This window comes from Dipodomys spectabilis, unplaced genomic scaffold, assembly GCF_019054845.1.
Source record: "Dipodomys spectabilis isolate Male_0828 unplaced genomic scaffold, ASM1905484v1 ptg000145l, whole genome shotgun sequence".
Classification (NCBI taxonomy): domain Eukaryota; kingdom Metazoa; phylum Chordata; class Mammalia; order Rodentia; family Heteromyidae; genus Dipodomys; species Dipodomys spectabilis.
In genome coordinates, this window is record NW_024870822.1 from 21,689,689 (window position 1) to 21,706,300 (window position 16,612).

Here is a 16,612-nt window from a genome sequence, read left to right on the forward strand (position 1 = left end):
AGCGAGCTGGGGCAGGAAAGTCTGTGAGACTCTTATTTCCAATTAATTACATCAGAAAGCAGATGTGGAGCTGTGGCTGAAGTGATAGAGTGCTAGCCTTGAGCAAAAGGAGCTCAGGGATAGTACCTAGGCACAGAGTTCAAGCTCCAGGAAAAAAAGAATAATAAAAAAGTGTTGTATTGAGTCATTTCCAAAATGTAGCACGTGGCCAACAAAAGCTGTATAGGGGGATGGAGGAAGCAAGAGGGTGATGTCAGTCAGGCAAGGCACAAGCTCTGTGCTCTGTGTTTCTCTTCTCTGTACCTTCTTCACAACTTCAGCTGCTCAGTGTCTGCTGTCTTTTAACAAATGTTAGTTTAGAAATAATATTTTTGTGTGTGCCAGTACTGCGGCTCGAACTCAGGGCCTTACTCTCTCCCTTACCTTTTTTGTTCAAGTCTGGTGCTATACCACTGAGCCACAGCTCCACTTCTGTCTTGTTGGTGATTAACTGGAGATAAGAGACTCATGGGCTTTTCTACACAGTGGAGAACTGTCATTCTCAGATCTCAACCTTCTGTGTAGCTAATATTACAGGCATGAGCCATAGACACCACTGCAACAAAAGTTGCAAAGAGGGTACAGCTTGTTCCTAGGTACCCTTCACATAATATCTGGAATCACCACTTCTACTGTTATCAAAACATTGGAATGATATTGTTAACCAAACCATAGGCTTTGTTTGGATTGCATCAGTTTTTCCACTAATGTCTTTTTATTCCTGTTCAGGGCTTCAGTCCAGGATCCCACACTGCATTTAGTCATCTTGTCTCCCTGGTCTTTTCCAATGTGTAAGGAATTTTATAGAAAATTCCTCAACATGGGCTGCTCTGATGTGTTCTCATGATTAGCTTGGGGCTATGGTTTCCACAGGGGAAAGATTTCACAGAGGTGAATGCCCTTCTCATTCCATCCTACTGGGGCACATGATAGTAACATGACTTAATGGTAGTGTGGGCCTTGATTATAAAATAGAATACCATGTAAAATTGCTCTAGCTCATCTGCTAATCATAAAAAGTTGAAAATTCTCTGTATTTCATAAGAATGTCCCTCCTCTCCTTGTAATTCTCTTCCTATATACCCCAGAGCATAAATGGTCATGCCGTGCCAGGTAGGTAAGTCAATTTTCTCAAGAAAACAATGAGGGTAGGTGTTTAGCTCAGGGACAGAGGGACAGACTGTTTGCCTAGCATGTGCCAGGCCCTGGGTTTGATTCCCAGTAGAAAGAGAGAAAGAAAGAAAGAAAGAAAGAAAGAAAGAAAGAAAGAAAGAAAGAAAGAAAGAAAGAAAGAAAGAAAGAAAGAAAAGAAAGAAAGAAAGGAAGAAAGGAAGAAAGAAAGAAAGAAAGCAAGGAAGGAAGGAAGGAAGGAAAAGAAAGAAAAGGGAAAAGAAAAGAAGGAAGGAAAGAGGGACAAAATGAAGAAAGAAAGAATCTTATCCATGAGAATAGTATGCACAAGTTAAGAAAGACGTGTTTAATTAGGAGAAATTCATGGGAAGAGGCAAGCTAGGATCAATTGTGTCTAAATATGTTCCCTAAGAGGAGCAGTTCCATGGGAAACTGTATATGTTATCACTATATAAAGTTTCAGGCAAACATAAAGCAAAGAACTACTCCCTACTTCAAAGCAGGAAGTGTGACCATGCACATCAACACAGGCTGTTTGTACAAGACCAAAGTCAGCCAACTTACTGAGGCTGGTGTTCTAAGATATCAATTGGCATGTGAATGACCTGGGGATCCATCTCTAAAAATAAATTTGATTTTAGCAGGTCTGGAGTGGGCTTCATGGTCTTTATTTCTAGAAAGTTCCTTGGTGATGTTAATGCTACTGGATTTTGGACCACACTTTTGAGTCTAGAAAGAATTATCTTCTTCTGAAAGCTGCCTTTAATCAAAACATCTGTCCCTGAAAACAGTCCAGACATCTCAAAAGGGACAGATGAAAATCTTCCTACTTCAGCTCCTGGGCTGCTAATAAGTAGAACAAATACCCCTCAAGAAGCCAACTGTGAAAGGGAAGAAAAGATCTCCCTCCTAAGACAACTTGAACCTGAGGCTTTAGGGAGCAGGCAGGAGTGAGCCAATGGCAGGGGAAGTGTAGAGCCACCCCATGACCTGGGAGGAGGGATGTGCCTCAGCCCTGGAAACAGTTCTGCTTCTCATCTGGGTTATCTCCTTATTCTCTGGTTTCTTGACAACACCATATCCAAGAATGGGGAAGCTATAATTCTTAAAAAGCTATAATTGCTCAAAAAAAATAAAAGGTCTATAAAATCTTCACATAAGGATGATATGGATTTCAGTCGATAGGACATATATGTTTATATGTTCAGTTGTGAACTGAACTCCAGGCTTCTTTGATCAGGAAGTAGGAGTAGGGGGTAGCTGTACTATTCCAAGGTGGGCTCCTGCCTCTGTCAATTATATAGCTTATGCTTAGGAAGTGGAACAGGTGACAGATCCAAACAATGTCCTAAACAACACAGCACTAAAACCTCCTCCAACATGAAACAGAAGTCTCTTCTGATTCCTGTGAGTCAAGTATTGTGCAAATCATTCCATGTGCCTCTAAGTCATCTCTGGGTATCAGCTAATAGGCTAGCTAAACTGGCATTCTCCCCCGGATTGGCATAAATACTCTTGCTTTGGTGGAATTAGAACTTTATTTTTAAAATGAAGTATATATCGCACATCTAGTTAAATTGCTGCTTGGAGAAGCAAGCAGATACTATTCCTCTTCCTCTGCTGATCAATTTTTCAGCATATGAGGATCAGAGCTTGCTTTTTTTTTTTTTTTTTTTTTTTGCCAAAGTCACTTGCAATTCTCATTCATTTCCAGAAGGTGGCAAGTGTAGGTACCAATTCATTTGACTATCAACAGAAGAAAACCTGTTTACTATTAATAATGACTCAACATTGATAAACATGTATTATTATATAAATCTTTTCTTTTTTTCTTTTCCTCTCTCTCTTTTCTTTTGAGACAAACTCCCTATATATCATAGCTGGTCTTGAACTTGATATTCCCTCTACCCCCATCTGTAACACCTAAATTACCTTACAGGTATTACAGGCATTACATCTAAGCCCCATCACGCTTAGATTCTATATCCTATTAATTTTTTTAAACCCTGAAAAGATTCATCCAATTTGAATGTACCATAACACTTACAGACAGGACCCATTCCCTGGGAGGTCATTTCTCAAAGTTACATAGCCAGTAAGTACTGAAGAATCAGAACCTGCCTCCACTCAACTAAGCATGGAAGCCAGTGGTTCATGAAAGAGAATAAACAACAGTGGGTGTGGAGAGCAGAGCTGCTGTCATGGTCAGGGAGCTCTGTACCCACTGGTTGTCAGGAAAGGAGCCTTTGTGTAATCTGATCCTGTGCACACAAACCTCCTCCAGATTGCTGAGTCCTCTCCGTCTTCGTTTGTTCATGTCCTTCTCTTCAGTTTGGACATCTACCTACAATTGCCAAGAAATCACGGTCATCTTAGGGCCAACAAAGACTTCATTTTCATGAACATTTCAGAGGCTATAGGGCTGGCTCTGTGTGCATAGGGATTCAGCCTTGCCTGTAAACAGCTGTCAGCCTAATGGCAGACATGGCAATAAATGACCTTGCATCCCGATAAAAGCTATGACAGAATTATGTGTAGGTATGGTGAAGGAAGACTTTATCTATCTGGGAAATCAGAGGTTTGCTCGGAAGGCCTAGGACTTACAGCCCAAAGGATCATAATGAAACATCCCAAAGCTGACAGAATTTATGTGACACTGGCAGGTCATGGATTGTCTCTATTTTGATATGACTTTGGGCTTTCAGTGGTAAAATTATATAACCAAGGGGGTGGCCAGGTTTGCTGATACCCTCAGTGGAGACCATCTAGGGTCTCTCTACTCTAGGGAGCCTGTCCTAAAAAGGTAACACTGGTTTACCTAGATGGGACTCAAATGAGTTGTCCAAGGAACTGGTGGCAAATTATCGTGATATCTTATTAATTTCAAAAAGGTGCTAGTGAGGCTAGAGGCGTATAGAAGCATACAGTCCAGTTTGCTGAGGACAGTTGATTCACTGCTGCCCCTCATCAACATAACTATTAACGTGCCTCCTTTCACTTTCAAAGGATCCTAATTTATATAATACAGTATTGGCTGCCCTATAGCTCCTATATTTCTTCTGTCTGAATCTAGACATTCAAATCAGGAAAACTCTCTACCTGAACACTTTAAAAAAATTATCTTTAAGTAGGTGTACAAAGAAGTTCCCATTCTACAAAACAGTATATGAGTACAAAGTGTCTGACAACATTGCCACCCATCTCTCTTAACCCATCCCATCTCTTACTTTTTTTCTTTGAGATTAGGTGATTACATAAATTTCACATATTTCACAGTATTGTGGAATAGTGATACTTAGAGTCACAAACACACTTTAACTTTCACAAGGCAAATGGTCATTATCATGGTCTATACAGCTTGTGAATTCTATGAGCTTTGACAGTACAAGTTATTTTTTTTCCACATCAGGTGATGTTTACATTTCTTTCCTTTTGCTTAGTGTGGGCTGTTCCCACTTACTCTGTTCCTCCTCCTGGCTTCCCTCTGTTGTGTGCATATATCTACCATATATATGATCCAGAACATGGAGTCATTTAGCAATGATATGGCAAAATGGGTGGCTGTCCTTTGTTTCTTGGGTCCTGTTTGCCATATCTTCTTGTATTTTGGCTTTAGCATCCACATATCAGGGAGACCATGTGCCTTTTGTCTCTTTATTCTTGGTTTATTTCACCCAAAATAATCTGCTCTAGTTCCATCCATTTCCCTGCAAATGCCATTATTTTGTCCTTTATAATGGCTGCATAATAGCCCATTGTATATAGATACCACAATTTTTGGATCCACTCATCAGTAGTGGGGCATCTGGGTTGTTTCCAAATCTTGGCTATTGGGAACAGTACTGCAATAAACATGGAGGTGCATGTGTCCTTGTATACTGGTCCCTGCTGCTCAGGGTAGATGCCTAGGAGTGGTATGGCTGGGTCATAAGGAGGGTCTATATTTAGTTTTCTGAGGTATCTCCAGACTGTTTCCCAAAATGGTTGTATTAGTGTACATTCCCACCAGCAATGCAGTAGGGTTCTTCTTTCTCCACATCCCCTTCAGCATTTAGGATGTGGGCCATTCTGACTGGGGAAAGGTGGTATCTCAGTATTGTTTTTATTTGCATTTCCTTTACAGCCATCTACCTGAACACTTTGAGTCACCCCTGAAAGAGCTTCCACAAGAAACATCTATACCAGGCCTTCTTTTTTTTTTTTTTTTTTTAATTTAATTTTATTTTATTTGAGAACATACTGTACAGAGGGGTTACAATTACATGGGCAGGATAATGCATACATTTCTTACCAAGCATTGCAGCCTCCTCCTTTGTTTACCCTTCACCTCCCTTCCCAGCCTCCCCCATCCCTCCCACCCAATCATACCCCCCCTCCCCCCCCCCCCCGACATTGTAAAGCTGGTTTTGACATGACATTTTGTACTTCTCATTGTTGCAACAGGTACCAGGCCTTCTTTAGAGAAAATAAGGAGTGTATGAGCTGAGGTGGGAATAGAGGCTGAATGTATATCTCCTCTGCATCCTGCTGGGTAAGCCTATCCTTGCTATGACCTTGGTCTATCTAGGCTATCTAGAACTCTCAATTACTGGCCTCCAGTTTCTGGGGCCATCTCACAATGGCTAGCTCCCACAGAACATCAGTCCCTTCTGCAGGGAGTTGCCTACACTCAAAGTCATTCATAGTAGGACTAGATTATATCTTAGTCTTTCCTCCACTGTGGATCAGGAAGAGGAGCTATCACTCACTATAAACTCAAGTGTGAAGCCTAGTCCCCCATACATCCTCCTCTTCCCAACCACAAGAGGATCCTTTTAGTTCTCACTGTTCTGAAATAGCCAAGAACTCTGAGTGCCTCAGCACCCACTTGCCTCCGCAGCCCCTGAAACCCTCTCTGTCATTCCCCACAGTGCTGGTTCACTAGCACTTTTTTTTTTTTTTAAAGAAAAGATCAATCACTGTTTAGTCACTGACCCAGGTGGCATAAAAACAGATCAAAGGGCCCTGCCTTCCCTTCAACATTTCCCTGAGCTTCTCATAAATCATTATTTTGTGAATGGAAATAATTTTAGCCCAAATGCTTGGGCAAACACCAAGAGAAACAGATGACCTTATTTTCAACAATGTTGGGGCTTGGAGGCACTGGCTGTCTGGTCCCATAGCTCCACAGTCTGTGACTGCCATTCTGCCCCCATGTTTGGAGATTTGAAAAAGAACAGAATGTCCTACCAACAAGAACAGTTTGTGCATAATCTTAGGGTTTTTCTGCTCTTTTTTCTTTTTGGTTTTGTTTTTGTTTCCACCTACAATAGGACTTGGCTTTTACCCCCAAAGAGCAATGTATCTTTCTCTGTCCTTCACACTCAACAGACCAAGGAGGCACTGCTTAAACAATCAGTGCCTGTATAGACCCCAGTCAGCCATGCTATTCAAAGACTCATGGAAACCATCCAGGGAGAGTGGGCTCAATTACCAGCTCCTAAGAAGACCCCCAGTCCTTCAAGTGGAATAAAAGAACCCACTCATTTGGATCCTAAACACTAAAATGAAGTCTATATGGAAAGGTTAGCAATACACATACCCCCCAAAAGGTCTTTACTTTTCCTTATAGGTCTATCATTGAAACAGTCAGTCTCAACTAAGAGCAACAAGAAGGTCAAGAAAACTGAACCCAAAAGGTTTATCTATTTTCTTTATCTGTGTATATACTTTGGAAGTAGATTATCTCAGAATCTCCATTTCCTTGACCTTATTGTATCCTATAATAAACTGGAAGCCCAAGGAGGAAGCAGATACCATGAGACAAGCATGAGAATAAATAAGTAATAAACTTTCTATTCCTATTAAGTTTTCCAATTCTTTCACTCTAAAAACATCTTGACTTCCCAAGGAAGTCAAGAATTTATATACCAGAAGGAATTTACTAAGTGAATTGGTTTCCCTCTTTTAAGAAAGACACTAAAAAAAAAGACATATTATCTGCCAATCTGATATTTATTTGATTAGCATAAGATAACCATGTTCTCATATTTCCTGAGTTAATGTTATCTGGGGTTAAAAACAAACAACTTTTATATTTAATTAGTTGGCATAGACTAACCCTGGAGATATTTAGACCTGGTCATAGGAAAAGATAGACCACTATTAAAGGCTAATGGTCTATCACTTGAGCCATACCTCCACTGCTGATTTTTTGCTGGTTAATTGGAGATAAGAGTCTCTCAGATGTATCTACTTTGGTTGGCTTTAAATCTTGATCCTCAGATCTCAGCCTCCTGAGTATCTAGGATTACAGGCATGAGCCAACTAGTTCAGCTTCTTATTTACTTTGAAAATATTCAACAGGCCATATTCTCCATTTTCTATCATTCCATTCTTCTAACTACCTTTATAATACTGAAAATAAGCTGCACGGGGCCTGAGAGAACTTCCAAAAACACTCAATTACTAAAGCAAGTTTTATGAACAACTTCTGTGAGTACTTTTTTTTTTTTTTGTCAGTCATGGCCTGAACTCAGGGCCTGGGCGCTGTCCCTCAGCTCTTCAGCTCAAGGCTAGCGCTTGACCACTTGAGCTACAGCACCACTTCCGGCTTTTTCTGCTTATGTGGTGCTGAGGAATTGAACCCAGGGCTTCATGTATGCAAGACTCTACCACTGAGCCACCTTCCCAGCCCCAAAAGCATTTTTTTTTTTTTGGTCCGGTGGGGCCTGAACTCTGGGCCTGGGCGCTGTCCCTCAGCTCTTCAGCTCAGGGCTAGCACTCTTCCACTTGAGCCACAGCACCACTTCCGGCTTTCTTCTTTTTGCTTATGTGGTGCTGAGGAATCGAACTCAAGGCCTCAGGCATGCAAGGGAAGCACTCTACCACTGAGCCACCTTCCCAGCCCCTACTGTGAGTACTTTATCTGGGTAAATTATCAGCATAAATAGAACAAGGGAATGAAATTCTCCTTCCTTTTGCTATATCCACATGCAATGAGAAAGAAAACGCAAACCAGTCTGAGACTTACGCGTGGAGTTCTCTTCCTTGGAAATGTGAGATTGAGATAGTGATTGGAAATGGATGATTTGGCCAGGCTGATGTCAGCATTTTCTCCATAGTTTTTACGCCAAGAATCTGTTGGAGGGTATCAGAACATAATTGAGATCTTGGGCCTAAAAGGTGTTATAATCAGGGATGTGACTATACCACAGTCCCTCTAGAAAATTATCTTACCCCCATGCTATAAATGCCTAAGGGGAGCTGTTTTGGTTCTAACTTTAGAGCCTTCCATATAGACCCATGGACACACACAGAGTTGAGCAGATGGCACCCCTGTCAGGAATAGCCAGACTCGGCTAAAGGACAGGCATGGCAACATTGGGTCTGGTAAAGCCTTCTGAGGTTACTTACCCATAGGCCTCAGTGGGGCACCCCGGAAGAGCTCATAGAACTTGGAGAGGTACATGACTATGTTGAGTTTGTCAGGCTCCTGGGATGATGCCATCTCTTTGCCTGTGGTTACTGGAGGGATCCCAAACTCACGCTCAGCCACATCAAATGCCAACTGGTTGTTTCCCACGGCATCATCTTCGTTTAAGGAGTCAAAATTGCTGGAGAGTAGAACCAGATGCAGTTCAGGGAGAGGTGAGACAGGCTGAGCATATTTTGTCTGTAGGAAGAACTGTAAGCTGACCTCCACCTCATATTGGCAACCCAAAGTCCCTCTCTACTACCCCAGAAAATGCTAACCCTACCCATCTTGCTGAAAGCATCAGAAAATGATTCTCTTAGGAATAACTTTACTTTTGGCTATTTCCCTTGTGTTTTTAAAAATGTAATACTAATTGGGCTTCTCTCAAAATAATTAAGTTATATGAACTATATAGTGATGAGCTTCCCACCCACTTCTCATGACAATCTACAAAGGTCCCAACTGATGACATTGGATAGGTTTCCATTTGCCTTTTTAAAGGATTTGCCTGCAGGTGTGAGGTGAGGTTGCTGTCAGTGATGTTATGAATGTATGGTGTTTTAGACATCAGAAAGTGTCATCTAATCTTCCCAAAGGCCTTACTATTGTTTTCAATGTACAGATCTCAAGTCAGACATAGACTCTAACACTGACAGTAGCTAAAAGGTTACAGATAACCAATTTGGGTCTCAAACATACCCCATTTGGTCCCCAGATTCAGATCTCACCCCTACTTCCTTTTCTGGGGTTTGGGCTTCAAGGCAGGAATGCCAGATTTCCAAAACATGGTGGGGAGCTGAGCAGTCACTAGTCACCTTGTTAATTTTGACTCTCATGTATTAGGAAAACAGCTATGTCCCCAAATATATTACTAGTACCATATGACCCTCATATATCAGGGACACAGACCAAACACATTGCTGATCCAGCAGTCAATGCAAGAGGAAGGAACAAATTTCAGAAAAAAACTAAAATCAAAACATGCACAGAGAAAGTTTAACAAGTAAGGAATCTACACCCAGTACTAGCCTTAGTGTCCCTTGTTTTCAAGGTCCAGCTTGGGCCCCAGACTCACATTAGCTCTGGCCGGAAGCGATGGATGATGGCGCACAGGGCCAGGCCACTGCGCCAGGATGTGGTTAGGTCGGTGATGTTGACATGCTCATAGCCCTCAGTCTGTTGCTGGCACCAGGTTAAGAGCTTGTTGGGCCGGATGTCTGACTCTGCAGAGAGGAAACCCAGGCAGTGAGGCTTTGGGGGAATATCAAGCAGCTGAACCTAAATATCCCTTCCCTCTGCTACCAGGGCTGGGAATCAGTGGACTGGTAGCAAGGAAAGGGACTTAGGTATGGATACAGTCCCTGAGAACTGATGACTAGGCCAAGGGTATGGCTAGAGGGTAGGTTTCTGGGAAAAGTAGAATCTCTAGGACCAACCATGGTCAAACTCCTGGGAAGAAGGTAGTAACACAGACTCTGCCAGCAATGGCCATCTAGGGGGAGATGATGGTGTACATGCAGTAGAGGGAGAGTGGGTGCTGGGGAGTGCATGAATGGGTTTGCCTCCAGGAACTCCTTAAAGCAAGCATCCAGGGATGTTCATTGGAGCTAGCTCTTGCAGTGTCAAGGGATTCACCAGACAGAAGAAGACATTTCAGGAAAATAGGCCAGTGCAGTGACAAAGAATGTGGAAGCCTTGCATGTTGTTTACTATAATAAATAGGAAGGAGGTCTGTGATGTGTGGAGGGAAGGGAAGAGGAAGGCCAGATTTGATTAACAAAGGGTTTAGACAGATAGAAGTAGCTAGCGTGTCTTCAGACAGCAGAGGGTCCTGAGCAAGGCTGGATGCTGGGGAAGCTTCTCATTGACCCACTCCTTTTCTGCCATTGAGCAGCAGGCCCCACACCTATTACTCTGCTAGGCTCAGAAAGATCAGAAGAAGAGTGAAGAATGTGGTACTCATCATTCAGTTGGGTAGACAAGATCCTCATGTGAGAAGAAGAGGAAAAAAAACATTCCTGTGAAATCATTCCACAGTTCACTTTCCTAGGCTAAGCACCCAACATGTATTAACTCTAATCCACTTAAGGTTACCATGGATAGGTGTAGCCTTTTTCTTGGTTTTATAGATAAGAAAGCTAATGTACAAATGGAGAGATGCCTGCCATCTCACAAAGGTAATGGGTAGAGACAAGCTGGCAGCAGAGTCTATGTAACCATAATCATGGAGCAGACCTTCTCCCCATAAAGTCCCTCTCAATAACCTGGTAAAGGCCCAAAGAAGGCTGCTTACCCCGTCTGGAGAGGCTCGCAGATCTCCTCACTGAACCCAGTCTCTCGAGAGGGTAACGGTCTAGCTCCTTGGTGATGTACAAATGCTTCACCTATGAATAAAACAGACAGAATCTGCCCACCAGATTCCCCAAATCATTGGCTCAAGGCTCCTAAACTCAACTCACTCTATTGCTGCTGACCACTGCTTTCTTCCATTGCTGGATGGCATGAAATTCAGCAAAGAAGCCCAAGCAACTTCACTATAGATGGTGGATCTTAATTGTCCAAAATGTGGGTAAACTGAAAGATCTGAGTTGGCAAATTTCAAAATTCCATACTTCATTCTATTGATTGAAAGGGCTAGAAGTTGAGTGGTTGTGATTCAATAGGAGAAACAACGGGGACCGGGACCATAGTTGGCAGGGAAGAGAGGGTATTTGGCAAGGTAGATGGTTTGAGAGCTGTTTGATCAGTATTGAATACATATAATTACAAATTAGCAAATATAAATATTTGTACATATGCCAAGTGCAGGTGCATGCATACATAAACAAATAATATGTGCTACAGTTCCTTCTTGTGGGCTAGAAAGAATGCTGTCTATATTGTATTCTGGGATCTTTTGGAGTATTGTTGGCCTTAGTCCCAAGAATGGGTCAAGATTTTATAACATCCTCCTTTTCCCTCTGCTCAGTGTAGGAACCGAAACAGGCCTAGGAATGGGCTTACCTGGTGGGGTCTGACACAATTTGAGTTGAGGTTTGGGTACCGTGTCCCTGGGTCCAATGTATACTGCTCAAAGTTCTTGTTGATGTTCTCTGGGGTGGTTTGAGGTAACAGCCGGTAGAGACTTTCTCTAGAGGGAGGCAGAGCCCAGAGATCATGGATTGCTCATGTTTCCTCAAGATATTTCTCCACCTTCCTCTATTTCCTCCTCTGGGCTATAAGTGTTTTTGTGTACCTCTTCTCCAAAATGCTTTGCACTAGGGCCTTGACAGCTGTAAAGTGAGGGGAGGGGTAAAGGGGCTGGGAAGAAGGGGTGTCCAGGTGGCAGGGACGTAGTCTTCTTTCTTGGTCAGAAGACAGGGACACAGGGCTGGCAGCTTGGTAACCTGTGATCCAGCTAGAACCACCACTCATCAACACTGCCTTCTATGGTCTGTCTTTACCACAGGCCTCTATACCCAAAGCCATCATCAGTCTGTCTCCTTGCCAGCCCTGACTATCCCAGTGTACCAGCTGTCACAGCCACGTGGCCAACAGCAGGGGTCTGGGAAGAAAGCCCAGATCTCACCAGTGGAAGAGGCTTGAGAAGCCAGAAAACCCCACCCAGGGCAGAATATTGAGTGTGGTTCTTAAAGACTCCCTTAAATAAACCACACTGGATCTTGATCAGATAAACAATGGTAGTGAGCCCCAATTTCTGGGCCAAAGAACTTGGTCATGAGTGAAAGTCACTAAAGGAGGTAGATGATGATGGAGTTTGCTTGGAAACCCTGAAATCAAAGCAGGCCAAGTATAAGAAGGCAGGTGAGGGTAAGACAGAGGCTCCAGGTACAGCTGGCCTTTCCCCAACTTCTGCTTGAACCTTTGACCCAGCTCATCCCTGGCTAGAAGCCCTGCTCTCAAAACTCACCTTTCAGCCAGCAGCTCCAGGGGTGGGGTGCCCTGGTCCCAGCTCTTCACCATCCATGCTGTGTCAAAGGCTGCCAAGAATCCACGAGCACAGCCTGTGCCCATGGGCCAAAATGGCTACAAAAGAATATTGTTTGGTCAATGCTTACATAAAAATCAAATCTTTTCCCTTTGAGAAACAGTCATTTAATTGAAGAGTCTTTGTGCTTGAAGATTTGAGTGGGAAGGCTAAAATGCTGGTCTTTATCACACACTCTTCTCCATTCCACTTGTACTTTGTAAGCCCTCCATATTGATAGGCCATTAAAGGCCACCCATATGAAGAAAAATGTCCCACCCCACCTCAGAGTCTACACATTCTGAGAATAACCTTATGGTCCATACCAGGTCTCATTGAAGAGGGCAACACAGAACAAGCTAAGGAAGGAGAAACAGCTACAGCCTACAGACAGATGGGCAGGCTCTTGGAGTAGCCTTGCCAGAGGCCTGCCCACTAGCTGAGTACATCCTCTTTCCTGGGATATATAATAGGAGATGGTGCTAGCCAGAGCACAAATGCAGGGATCGTTCTCATATCAAGAATGAGGGGCTCCAAATGCAGGTAGTACCTCGAGCAAGCTGTCACCCACAAGGGCCACAAGCAGCTGGTGTGACTGACGCTCCCGCACCAGTGCTGCATTCTCTGAAGCATACATGGAAGTGAAGTCAAACATGGCCACATCAGGCTGCCCATAGTGATTCATGGCAAAGTCTAAGGATGGCAACTGATAATTGGTAGCAAAGTCTGCAGCTTCCCGGGCATAGGAAAGTAAGTTTTCCTGGTTCACGTTCTCTGCACATAGCAGCATCTCTGTGTCAATGTAGTCCTGAGAAAGATCAAAATACAGTATAACAATTCTCTTTGTAGTAAGTGGCATTGTGGCTCAAAGTGGTAGAGTGCTAGCCTTGAGCGCAAAAGCTCAGGGACAATGCTTAGGCCCTGAGTTCAAGCTCCATGACAGAAACAAAACCAAACAAAACCCAACAAACAAACAAAATCCAACAAACAACCCCTCCCCCATCCTTCTTAAGAGCTGTGACTCAGACTCACTTTAGGCAAAAGGACTTGGGATGGGTCTGTACCAAGAGGTTAATCAAAACAGAAATAGAAAATCAAAGACAAGGGACTAAAGAGGAAACAAATCAGCCAGTTGTGAGGGTTAACATAGTTGTAATCAAATATCAAATTTGGCTTTGAGCTTCCTGGCACCCAAGGCAAAAGGGAAATGTGATATGTAGCAGGGTTTTCCTTATCAGAAAGAAGGAAGCTTACCAGTTCCTCAAGGAGGCATTTTTTTTTTTTCCTGGCACTAAATTCTGAAAGATCTAACTCATGTGGGAATTTCAACAGAGGGCACTGAGAGCTGTTAATGAACAGTCTACTTGATAATGGTTTTGAAACATATGTCTTATGGCTAGTTCTTGTAACTTTCAATACAATTACAAGACAAAAGAGCAAGTTAGTGAGCGTGATTTAATAACAGAACAAGCTAAGTTCACATGGTTCAACTCTGCTGTGTTGTGCAGCCAAACAAGACTAGTAAAAGAAATGGTTGCTTAACATAACTCTCAAACTTTCTTTCCAGGCTCAGTTATTCCTTTTCTGGAGAAGCTAGGGCCACTCACAGCTTGACTTTGCTCACTTCTGCTGGGACTGAGAACCTGAGTTTAGAGTACTTGAAAGTCCATCGATGTATAAGATGCAAACAGACTTGGGGCCAAGGAGTAAAATAAAGTGCTATAAATGGGCAAGTTACTTAACTGAGCTCTGATTTGTAAAATGAGAATAGCAAAATCTACTTCTCAGATCCATGAGGGGACTGTGTGAGACTGTATATGTGAAATCCTTAGTCCCTCATCTATAGGCTTTTAGGAAGTACTCAATGAATCACACTAAAGTAGCATCTGGTGATGTAACACCTGGACTTATGCAAGATACCAGCATGAGCACTTGCACAAGTGTCCAGAGGCATAGCCTCACCTATAGCCAGAGTGGTCACCTATCTCCATTTTCTGAAGAGTCATGATTTCAAATACCTTGTTTGTGAAGTTCTGACATTTTCTTATCTGAATCACATGCCCCAAATTGTGCCCCTAGCATGGTCCCACAAGCCCACTGTCAGTCTGGGGTCCCTATTCATTCCTAGAGCCATGTGATCATGAGCTTGCCTTGGAAGTATAAAGGTGGGATGAAGAGTCATGGCAGAAATCTCACACATTCCCTCTCCCTAGAACCTACCCCAGACCCCCTAAGGTAGACCAGAGGAATGAAGACACTATATGATAAAGACATTGCTTTGTGTAGATGTACCAAGCAGAGATGCAGGGGCCCCCCAGAGGGAGTAGGCCTCCAGGATGGGCCTGGATGAGAGCCCAGGGCTATTGTGGGGGGTCCCAAGTAAGTGGATAGTAGAAAAAGGAGGATACCACTGATAAAGGGAGAGGAGAAAGTAAGGACAAAGCACTCCCGAAGGTCTTTGAAAGAATAGGGACTTGGTGAAAATGGCATGGGTCTGGGATCCTCTCCCAGCTCCTCCACGGACACCATGGGACCACAGTGAGTCATTCTCACCCACCTGTGCCACAATAAAGAGCCTGCGACAGGAAGGTGGATGGTCTTTGATGATTGCCAAGGAATCAAGTGGGCATGAGTAACATGTCGTTGCCTGGTCAAATTCCCTGGGATGTTTGAAGGTGACCTCAGCATCCCAGGAGACTGGATCCTCTGCCAAGTGAATCACCAAACCCTAGTCGCATTTTGCCTAACTGGTCAGGTCCTCATTTGCAAAGATTTCCAATAAACCACGTTCCCAGAATGGTCTGGCATTTTCTCTTCAGTCAGATACTGACCAAGGAGGACATGTCAGGAGAGATGCCACCTCCCCACACTTATCAGTAAGCAGCTGGGCAGCAGCTTTGGAAGTCTGGTGCCCTATTGCTGCTGTGCCAAGTTAGCTTCACCCAGCACCTACTCATAGCCTCTGCCCACAGCATAGGCTCTTAGCTAAGGCCTGAGCTGGTGTGGAGGTAGCCCAGGGGAGGGCTGGGTTACTAATGTTGTTAGGCCAGCTGCCAATACAAGCTGGTGAGAAGCTAGGCACATTCTTGTCTGACAAGCAGCAATGAATGGTTCCCATGCTGCCTGAATTCCAGGCTGGCACCAGGAGAACACACTGACCCAGGACTGCATGATCCTTATCTTGAGGAGATAGCAGACAAGGCAGCAACAGAGGCAAGAATGGGCTCTGCAGAGGGTGAATTCTGAGCACAAGAACTGCCAGCCCAGGCACTACCCTTCCATGGGATTCTTCCTCCCAAATCTGTTTTCTTTCTTAGATTTAAAGATGCAAAGCTATAAAGCAGAGGTCAAGAAACCAGGAAGAACAAAAGGGAAGGTGTTCGAACAGGCTAAGAAGTTAGAGAGGGAATCTACAAACCCATTGTGTGCCAGGCATTATATTATATTACTAGGTGTTGTATGTATGTGTACATATATTACATATATTTGCTCCTCTCACAAACATTTTAAGAAAGAAATAATTATTATTCCTACTTTGTACATGTGAAGACTAGGGTTTAGAAAAAATAAGCAGCCTTTTCTCTGATATGAGGCTTGAATTTAGAGCTTTTCAGATTCTTTGCTTGGCTTACTTGTTTGGCTGGTACTCTATCATTTGAGTCATATCTCCCCTACCCTGGCTTTCTGCTGGTTACTTTGGAGATGGAATCTCAGATGTTGTTGTCATGCTGGCTTAGAACCTCAGTCTTCTTGATCTCAACCTCTTGAATGGCTAGGATTACAGGTGTGAGCCATGTGAGCCAGTGGTACATGGCTAGTTCATCTTTTCCACTATATGAGATAACATAAGACCACTATGATCCAAAAATTCATATGGAACAATAAAAGACCCCGAATAGCAAAAACAATCCTTAACAGAAAGAATAGTGCTAGAGGATATCAATACCAAATTTCAAACTCTACTACAAAGCTATAGTAATCAAAACAGCTTGGTCCTGGCACAAGAACAGACCTCAGGA

General features: G+C 43.2%; 1 protein-coding gene across 3 annotated transcripts in view; it reads right to left on the minus strand.

The window, feature by feature from the left end:
- Positions 1-16,612, minus strand: part of Mical2 (microtubule associated monooxygenase, calponin and LIM domain containing 2) — a 200,880-nt gene that overhangs the window by 89,304 nt on the left and 94,964 nt on the right. For all 3 annotated transcript variants that reach the window (XM_042691530.1, XM_042691528.1, XM_042691529.1), the window contains exons 9-16: positions 13,144-13,401; positions 12,537-12,652; positions 11,630-11,756; positions 10,920-11,010; positions 9,702-9,849; positions 8,566-8,765; positions 8,183-8,289; positions 3,446-3,514 (exon numbers count right to left, since the gene is read on the minus strand). In XM_042691530.1, coding sequence (XP_042547464.1) covers positions 3,446-3,514; positions 8,183-8,289; positions 8,566-8,765; positions 9,702-9,849; positions 10,920-11,010; positions 11,630-11,756; positions 12,537-12,652; positions 13,144-13,401 — 1,116 coding nt within the window. The remainder of the gene's footprint in view (positions 1-3,445; positions 3,515-8,182; positions 8,290-8,565; positions 8,766-9,701; positions 9,850-10,919; positions 11,011-11,629; positions 11,757-12,536; positions 12,653-13,143; positions 13,402-16,612) is intronic.